General features: G+C 39.4%; 1 protein-coding gene across 1 annotated transcript in view; it reads right to left on the minus strand.

Moving 5' to 3' along the window:
- The window catches only part of LOC135212436 (tensin-1-like), a 771,151-nt gene extending 761,200 nt beyond the window's left edge, over window positions 1–9,951 (minus strand). Inside the window, exons 1-2 of the mRNA XM_064245807.1 lie at window positions 9,857–9,951; window positions 2,692–4,194 (exon numbers count right to left, since the gene is read on the minus strand). Of these exons, the coding sequence (XP_064101877.1) occupies window positions 2,692–3,615 (924 nt within the window). The 5' untranslated portion in view covers window positions 3,616–4,194; window positions 9,857–9,951. The remainder of the gene's footprint in view (window positions 1–2,691; window positions 4,195–9,856) is intronic.
- Between the last annotated feature and the right edge of the window lie 9,688 nt (window positions 9,952–19,639).

Genomic DNA, 19,639 nt, shown 5'->3' on the forward strand with positions numbered 1-19,639 from the left:
TTGAAATGGAAAGGTGCTACAGGAGTAAAACCTCAAAGCAGTTGCACTGTGAATCAAGTGTTAGGAGAGGGCTGGGGAAAGTAAGATGAAGAAAGAGAATATGAAAGGAGGTACAGTAATAGGAACGAAAGTGGTTGCAGCTAGGGGCCGATGGCACATTGCAAAGAAACTTAAGTAATGCCTACAGCGCACCGCAGGAGGTCCACTGACGGCACTACCCCCCTCCATATGTGGCCATGAAAGAAAGATGGTGTCGTGTCCAAATCAACCAACTGGCACTGCCTGAGAATAGCCTCAGTGCCAGCTTTCAGAACCCCGTAGGAGAGGTAGCGCCGTCAGTGCACCTCACGGGACGCACTGTAGCATTACTGAAGGTATTTTTACGCTCCCTTTGGTCCCTTTCATTCCTATTACTGTAAATCCATTCATATCTTTCTTCCATCTTGGTAGGCAGCCTCTCGTAACAATTATTTCATGGTGCAACTGCTTCGAGGTTTTCCTCCTGTTGCACCTTTCAAACCTACCTACTCTCAATGTCCTTTCCAGCGCTGAATGGCCTCGTAGGTCCCAGTGCTTTAAGCCTTTGGCCTAAATTCTATAGTCCATCCCAGCACTTAAACGTATAACAGAACACACAAAATAAATTATAAAGTACTTCGATGCTCAAGAAGATCACGTGTGGGTAAAGGGGTAATAACAATAGAGAGAGAGAGAGAGAGAGAGAGAGAGAGAGAGAGAGAGAGAGAGAGAGAGAGAGGATGAGGAGAGGAGGAGGGAGGCCAAAGAATAAAGGATGCAACGATGGAAGGATAAAATAGCAAATGACAAAGCGGGACAGGGCTTTAAGAAGTCAGAATGCACTGAACAGAGGAAGGTGGAGACGGCTGATAGGAAACAGCGACCCCCACATGGAAGAGGGCAAAGCTGAAGAAAACGAAGAAAGCTTTGATGCACGTGGGACAACTTACATGAACTACGCGAAGTCTGGGAAGCAGACAAAAGCCACAGATGCGATAAAAAGCGAAATAAAAACAATCCAAAAAGATTCCGTGAAGTGCAACAAGGAATGGGAGGGGAAGAAATCTGACCAGAGTGTTTACAGAACCGGACCCTTGAGTTGACAGGCTGGTGCGCAGCTGTCAAAACGGCAGGTCCTCGTCATGCAATGTGAGTGAAAGCGGAGTGCATGCAAGAGAAATCAGTAGGTTTGAATATAATATAGTAACTTTAAGTGTAATATTTATTTTGTTACATTTTCATTCTGAGAAAACAATGCCAACATGCATTTTTTATTCTAGTGACCATGCAAAGGAGAATGACCAATTACCACAAAAGCGGCATTACTTTGTAAATCTTCAATCAGACCACCTACTCTGATTCTATAGATTTTCAGCGATTTGTAGTGGTTACTGTTTCGTTATAAAGGTTTCTATCTTATATTATTCTCTCATTCTTTCTAAGTCTAAGTGTGCTCGATCACTCCATCAGGGGACCGGTAACCTTCAGAAAAAAAAAAATACTTAAAAATCTAATCTTCAAAAGTGAGGGATTTCCTTTTCAGTTTCTTGGGCATGTTTATAATTCATTCTTTTTTTTCAAAATGAATAATAAACATTATCCCTACCTTTATATACACCAATAATAAAAACAAGGCGTGATCCGGCCCTCCAGCTTATTAGGAGAGCGTATTATAATCTACCGTGAAATAGAGCACTATTTCATCAACGGAAATTAAAATAAATATGCTATATTTTATATTAGGAATAATGTTCTGTACTGTTTAACATGGACATTATTTATTTTTTTACATTTTCATTCTAATAATATCCTATGCTAAAACTCCTGTATCTTTAACTCAATGCAAAACACCTTTTTCAGAACTTTTTAGGCTATTCCATAGGACTTTCCTACCCTCCCCCAGCAGAACAACAAGAACAACAACAAAATAGCTTGTAGGTTTACTCCCCGAGTAAGCGAAAAATCCGATACAAACTTAGTACATGCTACTTCCTTTGTATAAATCAGTCTTGCTAGAACTCCTTCGAGATAAAGCTAAGACATAATAATCCAGGAACTTCACCAGAAACAGAAGACATCAACCGCTTGCCAACATTTCTTGCAAGCATGAATGAGAGCACTTCGTCACACCCACCAGCTATTTCCCGCAACTTTCCGCATTCGTATGCATATGCTTGCAAACTTGCAAACCTTATAACTACGCAAAGCAAACTTCGACAAGGAACCGGCAATTAGAGTAGATTTTCTTTTACTACTACCTAGCATGTGTTACGTAACTTATATGTCACATTACCTGAAATGAGGAATACTAGCAAACATATGTATATAGAAATTATTTATGATAAAGTCGTAAAGTAACAAAGTCTAGGAGCATAACCAGCCTCGTTTCAGGGAATCCTTTCTCACCCACACCTCCTTTGGAAGGACGGGGGGGAGGTAGGATGAAACCCCATTATAAACCATCTTAGCGGTCCCCACTATAACCCTGCCAAGTTTTCATGCCCATCGGACCAGCCGTTTGGCCGTGATTGAATGACAGACGGACGGACAGACAAGCATTACGCCCATTATAGTAAGATTTATATATATATTATATATATATATAGATATATATATATATATATATATATATACACTTTTTTTAAGATAACCGGAAACAGAACCCAAACATACCTCAACTGCATCGGCGTAATCGAGATGGTCATCATCTACTAAACGTTTCTCGTCGGGTTTAGCCTGATGGAAGACCCAGCTCTCATCGGCCATCTCTCCCTTTTTGACGTTTAGACGTGCGCAGTCGGGACCTCCTTCCGTCTGCGCAGCGGCCTTGAGCAAGAGGCAGGGCTCCGACTCGGACTTCTTGGTGTCGAAGTGAATTTCGACCCTCTCCTCGCTCTTCTTCTTCTTTGATTTCCCGAGCTGGAGGGACGACCTCCTCCTCTCCTTGACGGGAGCCTTGTCCTCCACCACCTTGAGGAACATCTCCCTCAGGGGGGAGAGCTTCTCCTTGTTCGGGAGGATCTTGGGTTCCGCGGGAGGGCGGTTCTCCTGGTCTTGTTTGGAAATGACACGGACCTCCACGATCTCCTGCTCCCCTTCTTCGGCGCGTAGCGTCTGCTCCTCCTCCACCCTCTCCAGGGTGCAGGTCCTCCCTTCCTTTCCCTTCTTGCCTCCACCGTACCTCCTCCCCCTCAGCCTCGACTTGATTCTGCTGAAGCTCGACGTCTCTCCCGCCGACGGAGGAGGAGGAGGCGCCGTTTCCTTCTCCTTCTTCTTCTTCTTGCGTTTCTTCTTGATTTGCCAGCCGTCGTCATCGTAGTCGAGTTGTTTTTCAAACGCCAGGGCCTCATTCGAGCTGAAGTTGTCCTCCCACGTTGCTTTCCTTCCTCTCGAGTGTTGTTGTTCTTCGTGGTCTCCATCGCTCCCGGGGAGAGGCGCACCTACGACGGCGGCGTCCGGACCTTGGTCCAGAGGCGCTTCGGGCGACCCGGGAGAATCTCTCGGGGCGTATTCAGCCGCGCCCCCCTCCGGTACTCTGTCCTCCATGGTGTAGTAAGTACCTCCATTGAAGCTGCCCGAAAGACGCTTGACGAACATCAGGGAAACGAGTGACAAGCGCTAAGGCGTCCTTTCCAGAGGGAGCTAGGCCTACTCGTCCACGTTTCCCATGGCAAAATATGTTTCTGAATAACTGCTGCACCTTTATTGATCAAAACAAAGCATAAAGACAGCGGCTGTCCTTCGGTCAAGCCACAACTCTTTTCCAATACCATTAAACTGAGTTTCAAAATGTTGGGAGAAAGTTCTTGATGACTTTGCAATTCTTTTCAATTCATATTTTTGTATCACATTAGTCTACAGCTAACAATGTATTAGCTATACCTGTTTTCTTCTCATACACATAATTATATCATTGTCTATAATTATACCTGGGAACGGGAGTAACTTGTTTCTGAGTAACTGCTGAACCTTTGTTGATTTAAAAACCAACACAAAGGGCAGCAACTATCATTCACTCAAGCCACAACTTTTTTCCAGTAACTTTAAACTCTTGACTAACTTGCTTCCAAGTAAGCAAGTCTTTTAGGTTAATATTTTTTCACATTAGTCTACAGCTAACAAAATAATATTTTCTGCTCATACACATAATTATATGACTGTCCTCTATAACTATACCTGGGAATCAATTACATTGTATTACATAATAAAACATTTTAATAAAAGGACTGACAATCTTTTAACGGGGATACGGCTTATTGAACAACAACAACAACAACAATAATATAATAATAATAATAATAATAATAATAATAATAATAATAATAATAATAATAATAATAATAATAATAATAATAATAATTTCCTTTAAAAGGTAGGCGGAAGTGGGCTGTACCTCAGAAACGTATGAGGGACTCAAACTTTCGTGTCCCCATCACGGTCCCATTGCACCGTCAGTTGCAAAGCTCTCATCTCCGAAAATGAAGATGCTTTTTAAGGTCAAGCTCAACCCCCAACCGCCGCCCCCCCAAAAAAAAGAACAAATTTAATAACTTAACTAGACATTGCATCACACTACTACTCGTCTCTTATTTTAGATAAATCATCTGCTTTGGGATATAAGTTATAGAACCTGCTTCGGGATATAAGTTATAGAACCTGCTTTGGGATATAAATGAAAGAATCTGCTTTGGGATATAAGTTATAGAATCTGCTTTGGGCTATAAGTTATTGAACCTGCTTTGGGATGTAAGTTATAGAACCTGCTTTGGGATGTAAGATGAAAAAACTGCTTTGGCATATAAATTAAAGAACCTGCTTTGGGATATAAGCTGAAGTATCTGCCTTGGGATATACATTAAAGAATCTGCTTTGGGATATAAGTTATAGAACGTCCTTTGGGATGTAAGGATGTAAGTTGAAGAACCTGCTTTGGGATATAAGTTGAAGAGTCTGCTTTGGGATATCAGCTGAAGAATCTGTTTTGGGACATAAGTTATAGAACCTGCTTCGGGATATAAGCTGGAGAACCTGCTTTGGGATATTTTAATTGATATCTTTACTTGTTTGTGTGTGTGTGTGTGGTGTGTGTGTAGGGGGGGAGGGGGAAGTGGATGGGAGGAGAGGAGAGGGGAGGGGGAGGAGAGTGGTTGTCAAATTAACACTTGAGTATTGTAACATGAACTCGAGACGGGGCAGTGCAACTGTGAGATGGTTTAGCTTCTCATACGAATAAGCAACATAATCACACACACACACAGAAGTCCCAGCGGCTGTCTAGAAGCCTTTACATCTCTCTCTCTCTCTCACACACACACACACACACAAAGCTGTGGTGAATCCCTCCCCCCTACCTTATCCACACCAAGTGAACTTGGGGGCGCTCTCGCTGACTGGCGCTATTGTCATGAAATTAAACGTGAACTGGGGATTTGGGGGGGAGGGGGGGAGAGGGGGGGGGGGTTGCAGACTCCCTGCGTACAACAACATTCCTCTGCATTCTTTGTCGTGTTTTCTTCCAGACCTCGTTCTGTTTTGTCAACAAGAATGATTTGTTGCGTATAGGGATCTTTGTCAACTTGGTATGGGCAACAAATGGTATGGTTATGTTCCCGAGTCAAATATATAAAACACACACACACACACACACACAACACACACACACACACACACACACACATATATATATAATATATATCTATATACATATATATATACGTAAAATTTTACATTAACCGAAATTTTCTGAAATACGATAAAAAATACAAATAAAATTGATGCAGCGTCCATTTTTCAACCTCATTTTTCCCATTCCTCTCCAAAGACTACTTTTATTTAAAAATACAAAATCTGTTTTATTTCTTTTTTTTCATAGACATTTACATTCAATCATCCACCACCAGGTCGAATAAAAGGAGGACGTGCCTCCTCCTGGCCAGGTAATTCTGAAGAGAGAGAGAGAGAGAGAGAGAGAGAGAGAGAGAGAGAGAGAGAGAGATTAGGACGTCTCATAGACTTGTTAATCCATCCTCAGAGGAGACATCGTGTGCTCACTCATCTGTAGGAGCAGGTTTTAACGTTTTCATTCACAGCTCCTAAGATTCTTGCCTAGCTTTTCCTTTGAAACTCTTCCACAATGCTGCTGATAAAACACTGGTGGCTGTTTATCCACGTGTCACACATCTTGTATGTGAGGAAGTTCCCGCAATGGGATGTGTTGTATCTCTTCAGTTCTAGTTTCCATCCATTATTTCTTGTCTGGTTTTCGTTTAATGTGTGAGAGAGAGAGAGAGAGAGAGAGAGAGAGAGAGAGAGAGAGAGAGAGAGAGAGAGAGACTACTGCAAGGTAAGCAAAGATGCTGAATGGAAGATTGTAAGAACCAGGAAACGGGAAAGTGGTAAGAGAAGAATGAATGTCTTCGGACACTAAAATCTTCTCTAAGATGACCTGGGGAGATTCCCAAGTTATCTCGAAGTTCGCTTTTTGTGGGTTATCTATCAGTCATTAAAGGCTTTGAATATATTTTTATTTTTGCCTCTATCTTCTTTTTCATTCGTTGTCGCTAATGTTAAATAATAATCTTATGTAACTGCAAATAATAAATTACTATCTTCTATAATTTAAAACAATAAATAAATAAATAAATAATCTTATGTAACTGCCAATAAATAAACTATATTATCTAATTTCAAATAATTACCTTGTAATTACGAAAAATAATTTTCTGTAATTAATTAATTATCCTCTGTAATTACAAACAAATAATCACCTTGTGTAATTTAAGAAAAATAAGTTTCTGTAATTAACGATTATTTTCTGTAATTACAATTAAATAATATCCTGAGTAATTTAAGAAAAATAATTTTCTGTAATTAATTATTTTCCTCTGTAATTGAAAATAAATAATTACTCTGTCATTACAGATCATTGAATTAATTTTTCAAAATCGTCAACAGAGATCGTTTTCACTCCAATCTGACGCAGATACTTTTATTTCATTTCTATGTAAAATAAAATTGCTTCAAGGCCACAATCCGCTATCTTCCGTTACGCTCATTTCTCATTCAGCAGACGTCTCCCCAGAGAGAGAGAGAGAGAGAGAGAGAGAGAGAGAGAGAGAGAGAGAGAGGCACAACGGAAATAGCTATTTAATCCTTTCTTTCTCTATTAAGTAGAGGGAGAGAGATAAAGAGATGTTGGTGTTGAGAATATTAATCACTTCATTTTTCATCACTGTCTGGATATATAGATACAAATGTCTGCGCAGAGAGAGAGAGAGAGAGAGAGAGAGAGAGAGAGAGAGAGAGAGAGAGAACTAAATACCTAGACGAGATGTGTATGTTCAATCTGTCCCTTTTTCAAAGCAACGTTTCTCTCTCTCTCTCTCTCTCTCTCTCTCTCGCTCTTCTCCTCTCTAGAACGAAGAGAGACTAACACATCCCATTGTGGGAACTTCTTTCACACAAGAATATTGTGACACGTGAATAAACTGCCACCAGAAGTTGTAAACAACAACAGTTTGGAAGAGTTTAAAAGAAAGCTAGACAAAATCATTAGAAGGACGCTGTGAATGAACTGTAAAACCTGCTCCTACAGATGAGTGAGCACACGATGTCTCCTCCTCTTGGGATAGACTAACAAGTCTTTGAGACATCCTAATCCTTGTAACTCTGTGTGAACTTCACGGTCGTACATGGTGAATGATGCGATGGACTTGGTAACTCGAGTTGGGGATGGGTTATATAGAGTCTTCCTCAACTCTTAATTAAGGGTCCTACTCACACACTGGGGCAGCAACTCCGCCATTACTGGGCGAGGGTAGGGCATGGAGAGGGTTGGGCATTGCCCAGCTGAACATCTCTGAATTAACTTTTTTTTTTTTTTAATTACATTTCTGTTATTCATAACTCGTACGGATTAACTTGGAATGTTCGACGTGGCACACTGACAGATAATCATAGTTAAAAAGAAGAGAGAGAGAGAGAGAGAGAGAGAGAGATAATATTACATTTATCTCGATAATAGATAATAAAGAATATAATGTCAAGATAATTGATCTCGATATATATGGCACTCATCTGTACTATAAAGAATATAACCTTAGAATGAGAGAGAGAGAGAGAGAGAGAGAGAGAGAGAGAGAGAGAGAGAGAGAGAGAGAGAGAGAGAGAGAATAATACAAGCAGCTTAGTTCGAGTACAAAAAAATATCGGATATGACACTCATCTCGATAACACAGGATATAATGTAGAGAGAGAGAGAGAGAGAGAGAGAGAGAGAGAGAGAGAGAGAGAGAGAGAGAAACAAATAAGCACCGAGCCCTGCAAAGGCTGGGAGTAACGCTATAACCGCATCTGCCTAGAGCCCTAGACTGAGGAGTGAGTGAGTGTATTCCTTTCAAAAACCGTTTGAGCTTCATTCCGTCCCCTAAAAGAGGTTTTGCTCGGTTAGTTGGCCTAAAATTAGACCCCTTTACGTGGTCCACATTTACCGTGAGGTGAAATAAATGAGGCTTCTAATGTAGAGGGACATTGAAAACAGTTCATATAGACAAACACACGTGTATATGTGTGTGTGTATATAACTGAATCACTTCGTACAATAGACACATTAGATCGTCCTCTCGAGAAGCTTCAAAAATCCGTGAAGATCAATTCCATTCGTTCATTCTTTCTGTATTTTTTCTCGTGTCATTACCTAGTAACATTTATTTGTCCTTCGCCTATCTGAGAGAGAGAGAGAGAGAGAGAGAGAGAGAGAGCTGAGAGAGAGAAGAGAGAGAGAGAGAGAGAGAGAGAGAGAGAGAGAGAGAGAGAGAATTACAAGCCACTTATCTCTATTTAAAAAAATAAAACAATAAAACACTATCCTTAACACTCCCCCCCCAAGATATGAACACCCAACTCAACACCAGAAGCAAAACAGAAGCACAAGATAACTGCATTTCTTGTTGCCCAAAGTGCACGGAATCACTCCCTAAGCGATTGATATTCCCAGGTGTAATGTCATGAAAAAATTCCACTTGGTATGAGAGTCCTCAACGCAGTACCCACTGTGGGTAGATTACAGGATTCCTCGTCCGTTGAATGTCACTTTTACAGCATTCAGAAATTAATCCGTTTGGATTTGGTATTTCGCACTGATACACACTGGGAAAATTTGCTAATAGCTTGAACCATTGATGTACACCACAAGTAGAACACGTTTTATTATTATTATCATATTATTCAGAAGACGAACCCTATTCGTATGGAATGATCATATGGAATGAGCCCACGGGGACACTAACTTGAGTTCAGGCTTCCAAGGAATATAGTATCCATTTGGAAAAAGTAACAGAAGGAAATGCAATCGATTATTTCTGAATGTTTGGTCTCATGACATGGCACTAGGCCATCAAGCACTGCTTGGGAGTCAGCATATAATTTTACTCTCATACGGAAACAGATTCCATTGCTAAACACGAATATAGGCCTATCGAAACATAAGGCTATGAAAACCAAGTATTTGTGATTACATTTAAATCTAAAATTCACTTGAATCATACACCAACTGTTGAGAATTTCCTTCACTAACGTTTTCGACGAGCGTCACAGACAATAACAACCCTCAATTCAATTAGCATTCCTCAGCATCACCACCCACATGTTTGCTCAGTAAGCAGATTCCTCACTTACGCAAATATGTCTCATTCTTTTTTTCAACAAACCGCTAATTTCACCCGAAACAACGGAAACGTTGTTGTTGTTGGACGTTTCCTCAGCTGAACAGCGACGGCCTTTTTTTAAATCTCGGAGAAACCAATTATTCACACGCAAATGTGGAATTTAAGTGACTCACAATGATCTTTCACAAAAGACATCCCCTCACGCGCGCGCGATTGGTATCACTGTGGCGAGGTCCCCTCACTTTGGGTACAAATAGAAGACTGAGGGACTATGAGACTCAGTCACTCAGTCTATGACTGAGTCATTCCCTCCCATCTCTCACTCACTCGCATACACACACACACACACACACACATTTAACGTTACATCCATTGATGCTTAAAACAGCCAGACAGCCTTGTGGTGATAAACCTTTGGGAGTTGTATGTGTAAAGTCTTCTCTGGTATCTACACTGACTCAGTTGAACTTGATGGAAGACAGTACGGGGAACTATTACATAACCTGGCCCTAGTCTCACTGTCCCCAAAAAAGAGATAGCGAATGACAATTGAAATCTAAAAATGCTTTTTAGATTTACGTTGGTGAAAAATCGCGTTGAAATCGTCCATTTCCCAGAGGAAAGTGGACTAGTACTAAAACCAACGCTTGACTGGAGACGGTGCGAGCAATGATAACAGAGCGTAGTCTCACTGCACAAGAACAAGACTGGTTGACGATTGAAGGCTAATAAAAAACATCCATTATTGAGAGGAGAGTATACTCTGGGCCTACCGATACACCAGCAACGCCCGAAACGCTAGACGCAAAAACAAAAGGGGAGATGCAGAAAACACTCCCAGAATGTGGTTCATTAGCCTACATAACGACTTCCCAGCCGCCTCTCAAGCAAAAGACCCGAAATAGATCCCAGGGGAAGGGGGAAACGTCTTGTTGCACCCGTTTCCTGAAAGTTCCAATGTGTCCCTGCGGAGACCAGAGCAGCTGCTTAGAAACTTGGTGGTTAGTGCACTACTGTGGGTCGCACCTAGGGTTACAGTAACATGGAGCTGGAAATGTCATCTAAACAAAATATCCCATATATATATATGTATATATATAATATATATATATATATGGTATATATATATATATATGTGTGTGTGTGTGTGTGTGTGTGTGTGTGTGTGTGTGTGTGTGTGTGTGTGTCATTAAGCTACAAACGTCCTTTAATATCCAATTCGCTGTACCTCGGAACTAATATATTTTCATATATGTTAACCGAAGGGGAGTTTTTTAGTTGATAATAATTTCGTCCTCACTCGTTGGCCGAGTCGGTAACTCACTGAAGTCCTGATTTCTCCTCTCTGTGCTCTGGTTCGAATCCCTGAGAGGATGAAATTATTATCAGCTAAAATATTCCCCTTCGGTTAACAAATATGAAAATATATATTAATTCCGAGGTAGAGCGAATTTGGATATTATAGGACATTTCTAGCTTAATGCATGTGTATGAATCACGGTGATGTGATAAAAATTCATATATATATATATATATATATATATATATATATATATATATATATATATATATATACTATATACACAAACACACGATATTCCAATATGCTCGAATATCCCTGTGGAGGGAAAAACTGACAAAAAATAATAAAGAGGAACCAATATATCTTATGATAATATCAGCGGCCGTTCTCTTTAACAGCAGTGTCACGAGGAGGCAGGAATGGAACACATTCCTGCCCAACTATTTCCTTTAATGCTTCAACTTTCTCTTTATCGCCGATAAGCCAAGCATGTTACATAACGGAGTGCTTGCAAGCAAGGCTCCCAACGCCCTCCTCCCCCTCCAACCCCAACCCCAAACCCCCAACCCCACCCGCCCCACACACCAAAATAATTTTTGCAAGCAGGGCTCCACTCCAAAATAATTTTCATTTACAATTATTTTATTCGTGTCTGAAGACAAAGAAATAATACGAGTTGTGTGTGTGTGTTTTTTTTAATAATTAGATTGGAAGTCCGTCCGATAATAATTTAGCTAATTGTGTACATTTCCAGAATATGTAGTGAATTTTAAAAAAGCTCTTATTTTCTCGTGATATTTTAAATCAGTAACTTTCGCAAAGAATTTAAATGCGCGCACAAATAAAATGAATATAACAAAAAACCTTAAACCTTTTGAACAAATCACACTGTATAAATTCACAAGCAATGCAGATTTGATTGTCCAAGCAAAGCAGAACCTCACTAGAGGCTAACTTATGGTGGAATGCACCTTGCCAACAGAAAAACAACGATAGGTCGTAGCTGAACCAAGAAATAGCCCTGACGGACAGAGAAACAACGTGGAAATTGGTTGTTGAATGTTGTTGCAAACTGGGCAGGTCACCAGAAGGCTAATCAGTTACAGAGAGAGAGAGAGAGAGAGAGAGAGAGAGAGAGAGAGAGAGAGAGAGAGAGAGAGCACTTGTATGTATATAGACTATGAATGTATGTATGTATATGTATATACGTGTATATGTATATAAAACTTGCACTGTATATAAGTACGAATACGCATACATATATCATATATCAACATGATTAAGAAAAATGGATATAATGTATATTTCTTAAGATAGGTACAACAACGCAACACATTACAGATACATTGTGCTTACAATCTAAAATGGAGCTGCTGCTACAACCGCTACTACAAGCAATAATAATAATAATAATAATAATAATAATAATAATAATAATAATAATAATAATAATAATGTAACCATAAACATGCAAAAGAGCTACTTCATATAATTAGGTAATTACTGGTACCTTCTTTGTGCCTCTCGGTAGGAACATAAATTTTTTACATTTTGACATGAAATTTTGCCGCGGCATCTGATGACACTGTTGGGAATGAAACGCCATATGCAAGAGGGTCATATAACAATCTCTCTCTCTCTCTCTCTCTCTCATGAGATGTTACTGTTGAAAATAACACCCATATACATCGAATGTCCTAAAACATCTCTCTTATATGACGTCACTGTTGGAAGTAAATCCACATATACCTCAACTCGAAAGCCTCTCTCTCTCTCTCTCTCTCTCTCTCTCTCTCCTCTCTCTCTCTCTCTCTCTCAAATAAAGCTAGACAAAATCATTAGAACCCTGTGAATGAACAGTGGAACCTGCTTCTAGAGATAAGGGAGCACACGATGTCTCCTCTTCTTCGGATGGACTAACAAGTCTTTGAGACATCCTAATCCTTGTATCTCTCTCTCTCTCTCTCTCGGAATAACCGAGAGCATGAAAAAGACTCATGCAGGTGGTGCAGTGGTGACTGACACTCTGAAGCAAAAAGAACAATAGCATGACTAGTTTCATTTTTCTTTTTTTTTTCTTTTTTTCGTTGTGGGGTTTACGTGTCAAATTCGGGATGCACGTTGGAGCGAGTCCAGTCTATATATGCGAAGAGACGAGAATAAAAAGCGGCAGGAAATTTGACGCGGGACAGGAATGCAGTAAATGTGGAAAGAAGGAGACGATTAGCTGGACCAAAATAATGGGTAAGAGTCAGGGCACGAAACACTGAAATGAAAAGCAAGTTATTGATCATGGAAGCATTTATGCACCGATTTCAAAAGTCCCATTTGCATATATATTTGCATGGACATTATTTCCTTTCATAAGTGCACGTACACACAAACACTCACATACAAAGTTCACAAATCGTCCCAAACACACACGAGACACTCACACAAACATATACACTCAAATTTCTCAATATTCCTAAACGCCTTCCATCCATTTCTGCAACTCTCTCTCTCTCTCTCTCTCTCTCTCTCTCTCTCTCTCTCTCTCTTTAAATATGCACTACGCCCCATTTGCTCACCGCCCACATCCAACAAGCAGTGACCTCCTCAAACGCCACATGGGCGTTTAATTAAAGGTTAAATACACCTGCATTGCGTAAATTTGTTGCCATTTACATAATTGGCAATCTGTTCCCCAGAGCGCGAGCGTCAGTCAGCAGCCTTGGATTTACAAAGCCGATGGAAAGGATATGAGGATAATCGTCTGATAACATTAAATCCTTTTCCGAAAGGAATGTAAGATACCCGAGGATAATTCTCTGATAACAACAAATCCTCTTACGAAAGCCATGTAGGATATCTGAGGATAATTGTCTACCATCAAATCCTTTTACGAAAGGAATGTAGGATATCTGAGGATAATTGTCTGATAACAACGAGGATGCCATGTAAGATATCTGAGGATAATTGTCCGATAACATCAAATCCTTTTATGAAAGCCACGTAGGATAACTGAGGATAATTGTCAAACATCAAATCCTTTTACGAAAGAAATGTAGGATAACTGAAGATAATTGCCTGATAACATCTGAGGATAATTGTATAACATTAAATCCTTTTACGAAAGAAATGTAGGATATCTGAGGATAATTGTCTTACATCAAATCCTTTTACGAAAGGAATGTAGGATATCTGAGGATAATTCTCTGATAACAACAAATCCTTTTACGAAAGGAATGTAGGATAACTGAGGATAATTGTCTGATGACATCAAATCTTTTTATGAAAGCAACGTAGGATACCTGAGGAAGATTGTCTGATAACATCTAATCTTTTTACGAAAGCTATGTGGGATATCTGAGGATAACAGTCTTACATCAAATCCTTTTACGAAAGCAATGTAGGATAACTGAAGATAATTGCTGATAACAAGTTCTTTTACAAAAGAAGCGTAGGATATCTGAGGATAACTGTCTTATAAAATACGACATTCTTTCACGAAAGCTATGCAGCAGCTATCCTGAGCCACACCTTCGTGTGTCCTGAGCTCCTCCAACTCGTGAACATCAATTACTCAAATATGAAATCACCAAGACAATGACGATTAACGAGTCTTGTCTTAAGGTCATCGTGATTGGCAGATCGAGTTGGAGTTACAATATCAAAGGTGAATGTCGAGGCGTTGCAAATGAAGAGGATGATGTACACGACGATAGATAGACGTATATAGTTATGTCAATTATATATGCTTATATTGACAGATAGGTATACAGAGGTAGCTAGATAAATGCATGCATAAACTTCATCGTAAAATCTTACAGAGCGAATTCCACGCAAACTCTTATATATTTCAACTCATTACACAATCAGCTGTATATAAAAAAAGAAGAAAAAACATACTACATTAGAATGGTCTATTTGTTTGTTTGTATGGTGTTTTTACGTTGCATGGCACCATTGGTCATTCAGCAACGGGACCAACGGCTTCACGTGACTTCCGAACCACGTCCAGAGTGAACTTCTCTCACCAGAAATACACATCTCTAACCCGTCAGTGGCATGCCCGAGAATCGAACTAGCGGCTACCGAGGTGGCAGGCCAACGCCATACTGATCACGCTAATGAGAATGGGCTACCTTCTTCAATGCATCCAAAAACTACAACGGATGCCATAACAGCTTCTCCAAATAATATGTTAGTGAGAACAACTCCCCCTACCCGGGTACTCAGCAACGAAAACACTTTTCAAGATGTCCAAGACTTGAGCATTCGACCAGCAAATGCCACGTCAAAGGAGAAACGATTATTCACAGCAAAACGGCTGAAGTTGAACAACTTTAAAGTCTTCAAAGTTCAAAGTAGAAATCATGCAGCCATTCAGCCGTGGGATGTCTATCATTTGATGGTTTCAGCTACACAAACCTTTCAGTGAGATTTGCCAAAGATTTTTGAGTTCAGGGTTGATACTTAAATTGAACTGAATATAGTGTTTAGACCAAAGCCCGAGCATGGGACCTATGAGGTCAATTCAGTGCTGAGACGGAAATTGACGGTAGATGGTTTGAAAGGCGTAACAGGAGGAAAACCTCAAAGCAGTTGCACTATGAATCAATTGCTAGGAGAGGGTTGGGGAAAGTAAGAGGGAAGAAAGTGAATATGAAAGGAGGTACAGTAAAGAGAACGAAAGGGATTGCAGCAAGATGGACGAAAGAGAATATGAAAGGTGGTACAGTAAAGAGAACGAAAGGGGTTGCAGCTACGGGCCTAAGGCACGCTGCAAAGAACCTTAAGTAGTGCCTACAGTGCACCGCATGAGATGCACTGACGGCAGTAACCCCTTATTGGGAAGTTGATACTTGAGGTTCAATGTTTAAGTGGCGGAAGAAACCTTGGCATGTTGTTAGGTCATGCCCCTATTCGGGGTATATATATGCACTTTCAATGCCCCTCGCGATGGTGTATCGAATATGTATATAAAAAGTATAATGAGAAGGAATTTACAGAATTAAAGAGATACCCAACATCCTCTTTCTGGACAGGTTCAGACTCGGACTGTCAACATTAGACTAAAGTCAGAGGGGGGAAAACACACAATTCTGAGCTCTATGCCGAAGCACCACAAGCATAATATTCATTCGCAGCACCTTTCCATTCAATGATCATTGTAAAATCCTTCTCTCTAACCGTGCACTTGAAACTATATAGCTATACTTCCAGAATTCTCACAACAACAAAGGCCATGAATACTATGATATTAACGAGCAGTTTGCAACGCTGCAATTTTGTCTTTCATAATCTATTTATCATTAATATTAGTATTATTATTATTATTGTTCTATGGAACAAGCCCACCAAAGGCCCCACTGACTTGAAATTCTTTAAGCTTACAACGAATACGGCGTCAAGAGGACAAAGTAAGAGGAAGTGAAGTGAAATGCAGAAAGAAGCAATCCCACTTATCAAAGAAAGGAAAAAAATTAAAAAATACATAAATAAATACGAAAAATACCTTAAATCAAATAAGCAAAGAGACTAGTATTACTAGGGGTCGTAAACGCAAAACGAACATATCCCCCCCCCCCCCCCCCGGCTCGAAAATCCTGAAGTTCCAGGTTACCAACTAATATTAAAAAGAAGAGATCTCGACTTATCAAAAAAAAAAAAAAAGGAAAAATACATTAATAAATACATAAATAAATAAAAAAAAGTATTGAAATGCATGGAGAGTAGTACTATACTCTGTTTTTTTCCATCTGTCCATCCGCCTGTGGTGTTTTTGTATGGTAACACTGCGTCCCGGGCTTTAGATAGTTACATTCAGCTTACATTCAACGATAATAATAACATCCTATTTCGAATATTAACGGTGTAATTCGCATACAGTAAATTATTAAAACACTTTTCAATTGCAAATGTACACCCAGATATCCTTTTCTTTACCTAAAACTTACACATAGCGTAACTATCTAAAGCCCGGGACGCAGTGTTACCATACAAAAACACCACAGGCGGATGGACAGATGAAAAAAAACAGAGTATAGTGTAGCGACGTACAACATATCGCGTGAACTCCTGGAGTTCCAGCTAACTTCAGCGAGTAGCAGTCCTCAATCTTCTCATCCCCAAATCATTAACAGCACTTAGCACGAATGCCAAAAGGAGTGGCACCTTTTCTAGGAGCGTATTCGACTTCCTCTCTGCTTCTTCTGATGTCACTGTCATCGACACGTTTAGAAGCTCCAGTGAGTCACAGTGAACGGTGGAAAAGCAGAGCCGAAATGCGATCTGTGTACAAAACAGCTGTAGCATCTACTGTCATCATCACCTGTTTATCGGCGAGATGCAAAACAAACAATAATAAATATGAATAAGTAAGATGTTGAGATTCGTTTCGGTAATACTACCTCCTTCTTCTTGGCGAAAAAAAGTATGGTACTAACACAACTTGTTATTAGATATATGCTGGTTTCAGTGACTACCCACTTCCCGGACAAGGAAATGCAAATTCATATATAATAAATATACATATATATAATATATGCATATACAATGTATATATTACACACATATATACGTATCTATACATGTGTATAAATAAATATATACATACATATATGGTATACACGTATATATATTACAATCGAAGTGAAGGTCACAATATTACTTCTAAGACAAGGAAAAGCCATTCCCTCAAAATCTAATTATTCCCTTAGAACATTGTACTACCCTAAGTTATCACTTTAAAACGAAAAAAGCAACACATTATAATCTGTGGTGTTGTAAACCAAAGTTCTGAGCCCCGGCGTCCCATAAAGTATACAGAGATCCCTGCCGTGATGCATCTCAGGTTATATTGCATATGAAAAATGACATTATCATAAAATACCTTCAAAAGGAAAAGACTTATAACTGAGAAGTAGGAGGGACGCCCTGTAATATAATTTCTGCAGAGCACCCTGTTCGTGTGTGTGTGTGTGTTGGTGAGGGCACCACAAACTCGGTACAAGCAATCAAGCTATGCAATTATCTTAAATGTAACTAAGTGCCGTCACACATCTATGGAACTGAAGAAATAAAGGCTGAATTAATTGAGTACTACGCGATTTGCAGCCTAGAATATGATACGAGGTAATGAAAACAGCGCGAGATAACGCCGACACTATATACGAAAGATGTTGTTTATATTAGCGCATATCTTTGACGATACAAATTCCCCCTTAACTTATTCATTTAACAAAAAGTCCTGCATACAATCCCCAAGGATACGAACATCATTTTGAATATGTCAAGCGTAAACGTAAAACCAACTCTTCCCTTGTTTATTAATAAGAGAATGGATACATTTTAAATTGACAATAAAGAAAACGTTAACTCATAGAAAACTGAAGATCGTAGTTCGCTTTACTATATTAACGAAACGGTGAAAGACACACTTTCCTCTTGATTCGTCTCAAATAAACTTGCAATCAAGGAGCATCATTTGATCATCAATCGTTTCACGAACAAGTATTCATCAAAGCTGGCAGGGAGGAGGCAGGACGATCCGTTCCCTTCCAAGGATCGTATCATACTAAGTTCATCTCTAGCGGTGAAGTGAACTCCACTTGATCTCCCTAGATAGAACAATACCAAGCAGTTTATTATAACCATTAGGCCAATTAACAACAGCTGTCTGCGACAATGCAAGCGAGATTCCCACCCTGTTTTCTTCGTGGATTGTACCTGGGACTCTCAGTAGCGGTCTCATGTATAATAATAATAGTAATAAAAATAATAATAATAGTTTTCATTATTAGTATCAGTTATCTATAATAATAATAGTAATAAAAATAATAATAATAGTTTTAATTATTAGTATCAGTTATCTGCTATAGCTAAGAACTGCACTGGCTACTCTTGACTAGTGCTGTACTTTGGGAGTCTAGCGATAACATTGCATTCATTTTTATGGTCGACATGATTATACATCTGGGTGTGCATATTTGTGTATGTATGAATGTACAAACACATACACATACAAACGCATACACTGCACCGTCAGCTTCAAGGTTGTACTTTCCTACTTCGATCAATCAGTCAGTGGTGGGCTACTGAAGTGATAAAAAGAAAAGAAAAAAATTTTCCCCTCATGCATTAGTCGTAAACATTATATTCCCAACTTTTAACGTAAATGAAAACGTGCTAAAATCTAAGGCCAAATAGAGCCTCTTTTCACCAACGAAAATTAAAATAAATACACTATATATTATTAGAAATCATTTTTCTTTTCTTTTTAATAAGCGCATTGTTTTTTTTAACATTTTCACTCTAATAAATCATAAATACCACATCCTAAAATTCCTGTATTTTTAACTCAACGCGAAACACCTTTTTCACACCTTCATAGGCTCTTTCATAGACCTTTCCTACCCCCAACAATGGCAAAGTAGTTTGTAGGCTTACTCCCTGAGTAAGCGAAAATGCATGAACACAAAAACTAGAAGGATACATGTAACTAGGTTACAGAAAAATGAACTTTATTTGAGCGCTTAAAAATAACCTCAGTGAGAAATTAAACATTTGCCATAAGAAAAAACTCACAATAAGCTGGTTCTTACAAGTCCCGTAACAAATTCCAAACGTACCAAGCTTGAGAAATGCATTTGAATCAACGGAAATTCAT

This window comes from Macrobrachium nipponense, chromosome 41 (assembly GCF_015104395.2).
Source record: "Macrobrachium nipponense isolate FS-2020 chromosome 41, ASM1510439v2, whole genome shotgun sequence".
Classification (NCBI taxonomy): Eukaryota; Metazoa; Arthropoda; class Malacostraca; order Decapoda; family Palaemonidae; genus Macrobrachium; species Macrobrachium nipponense.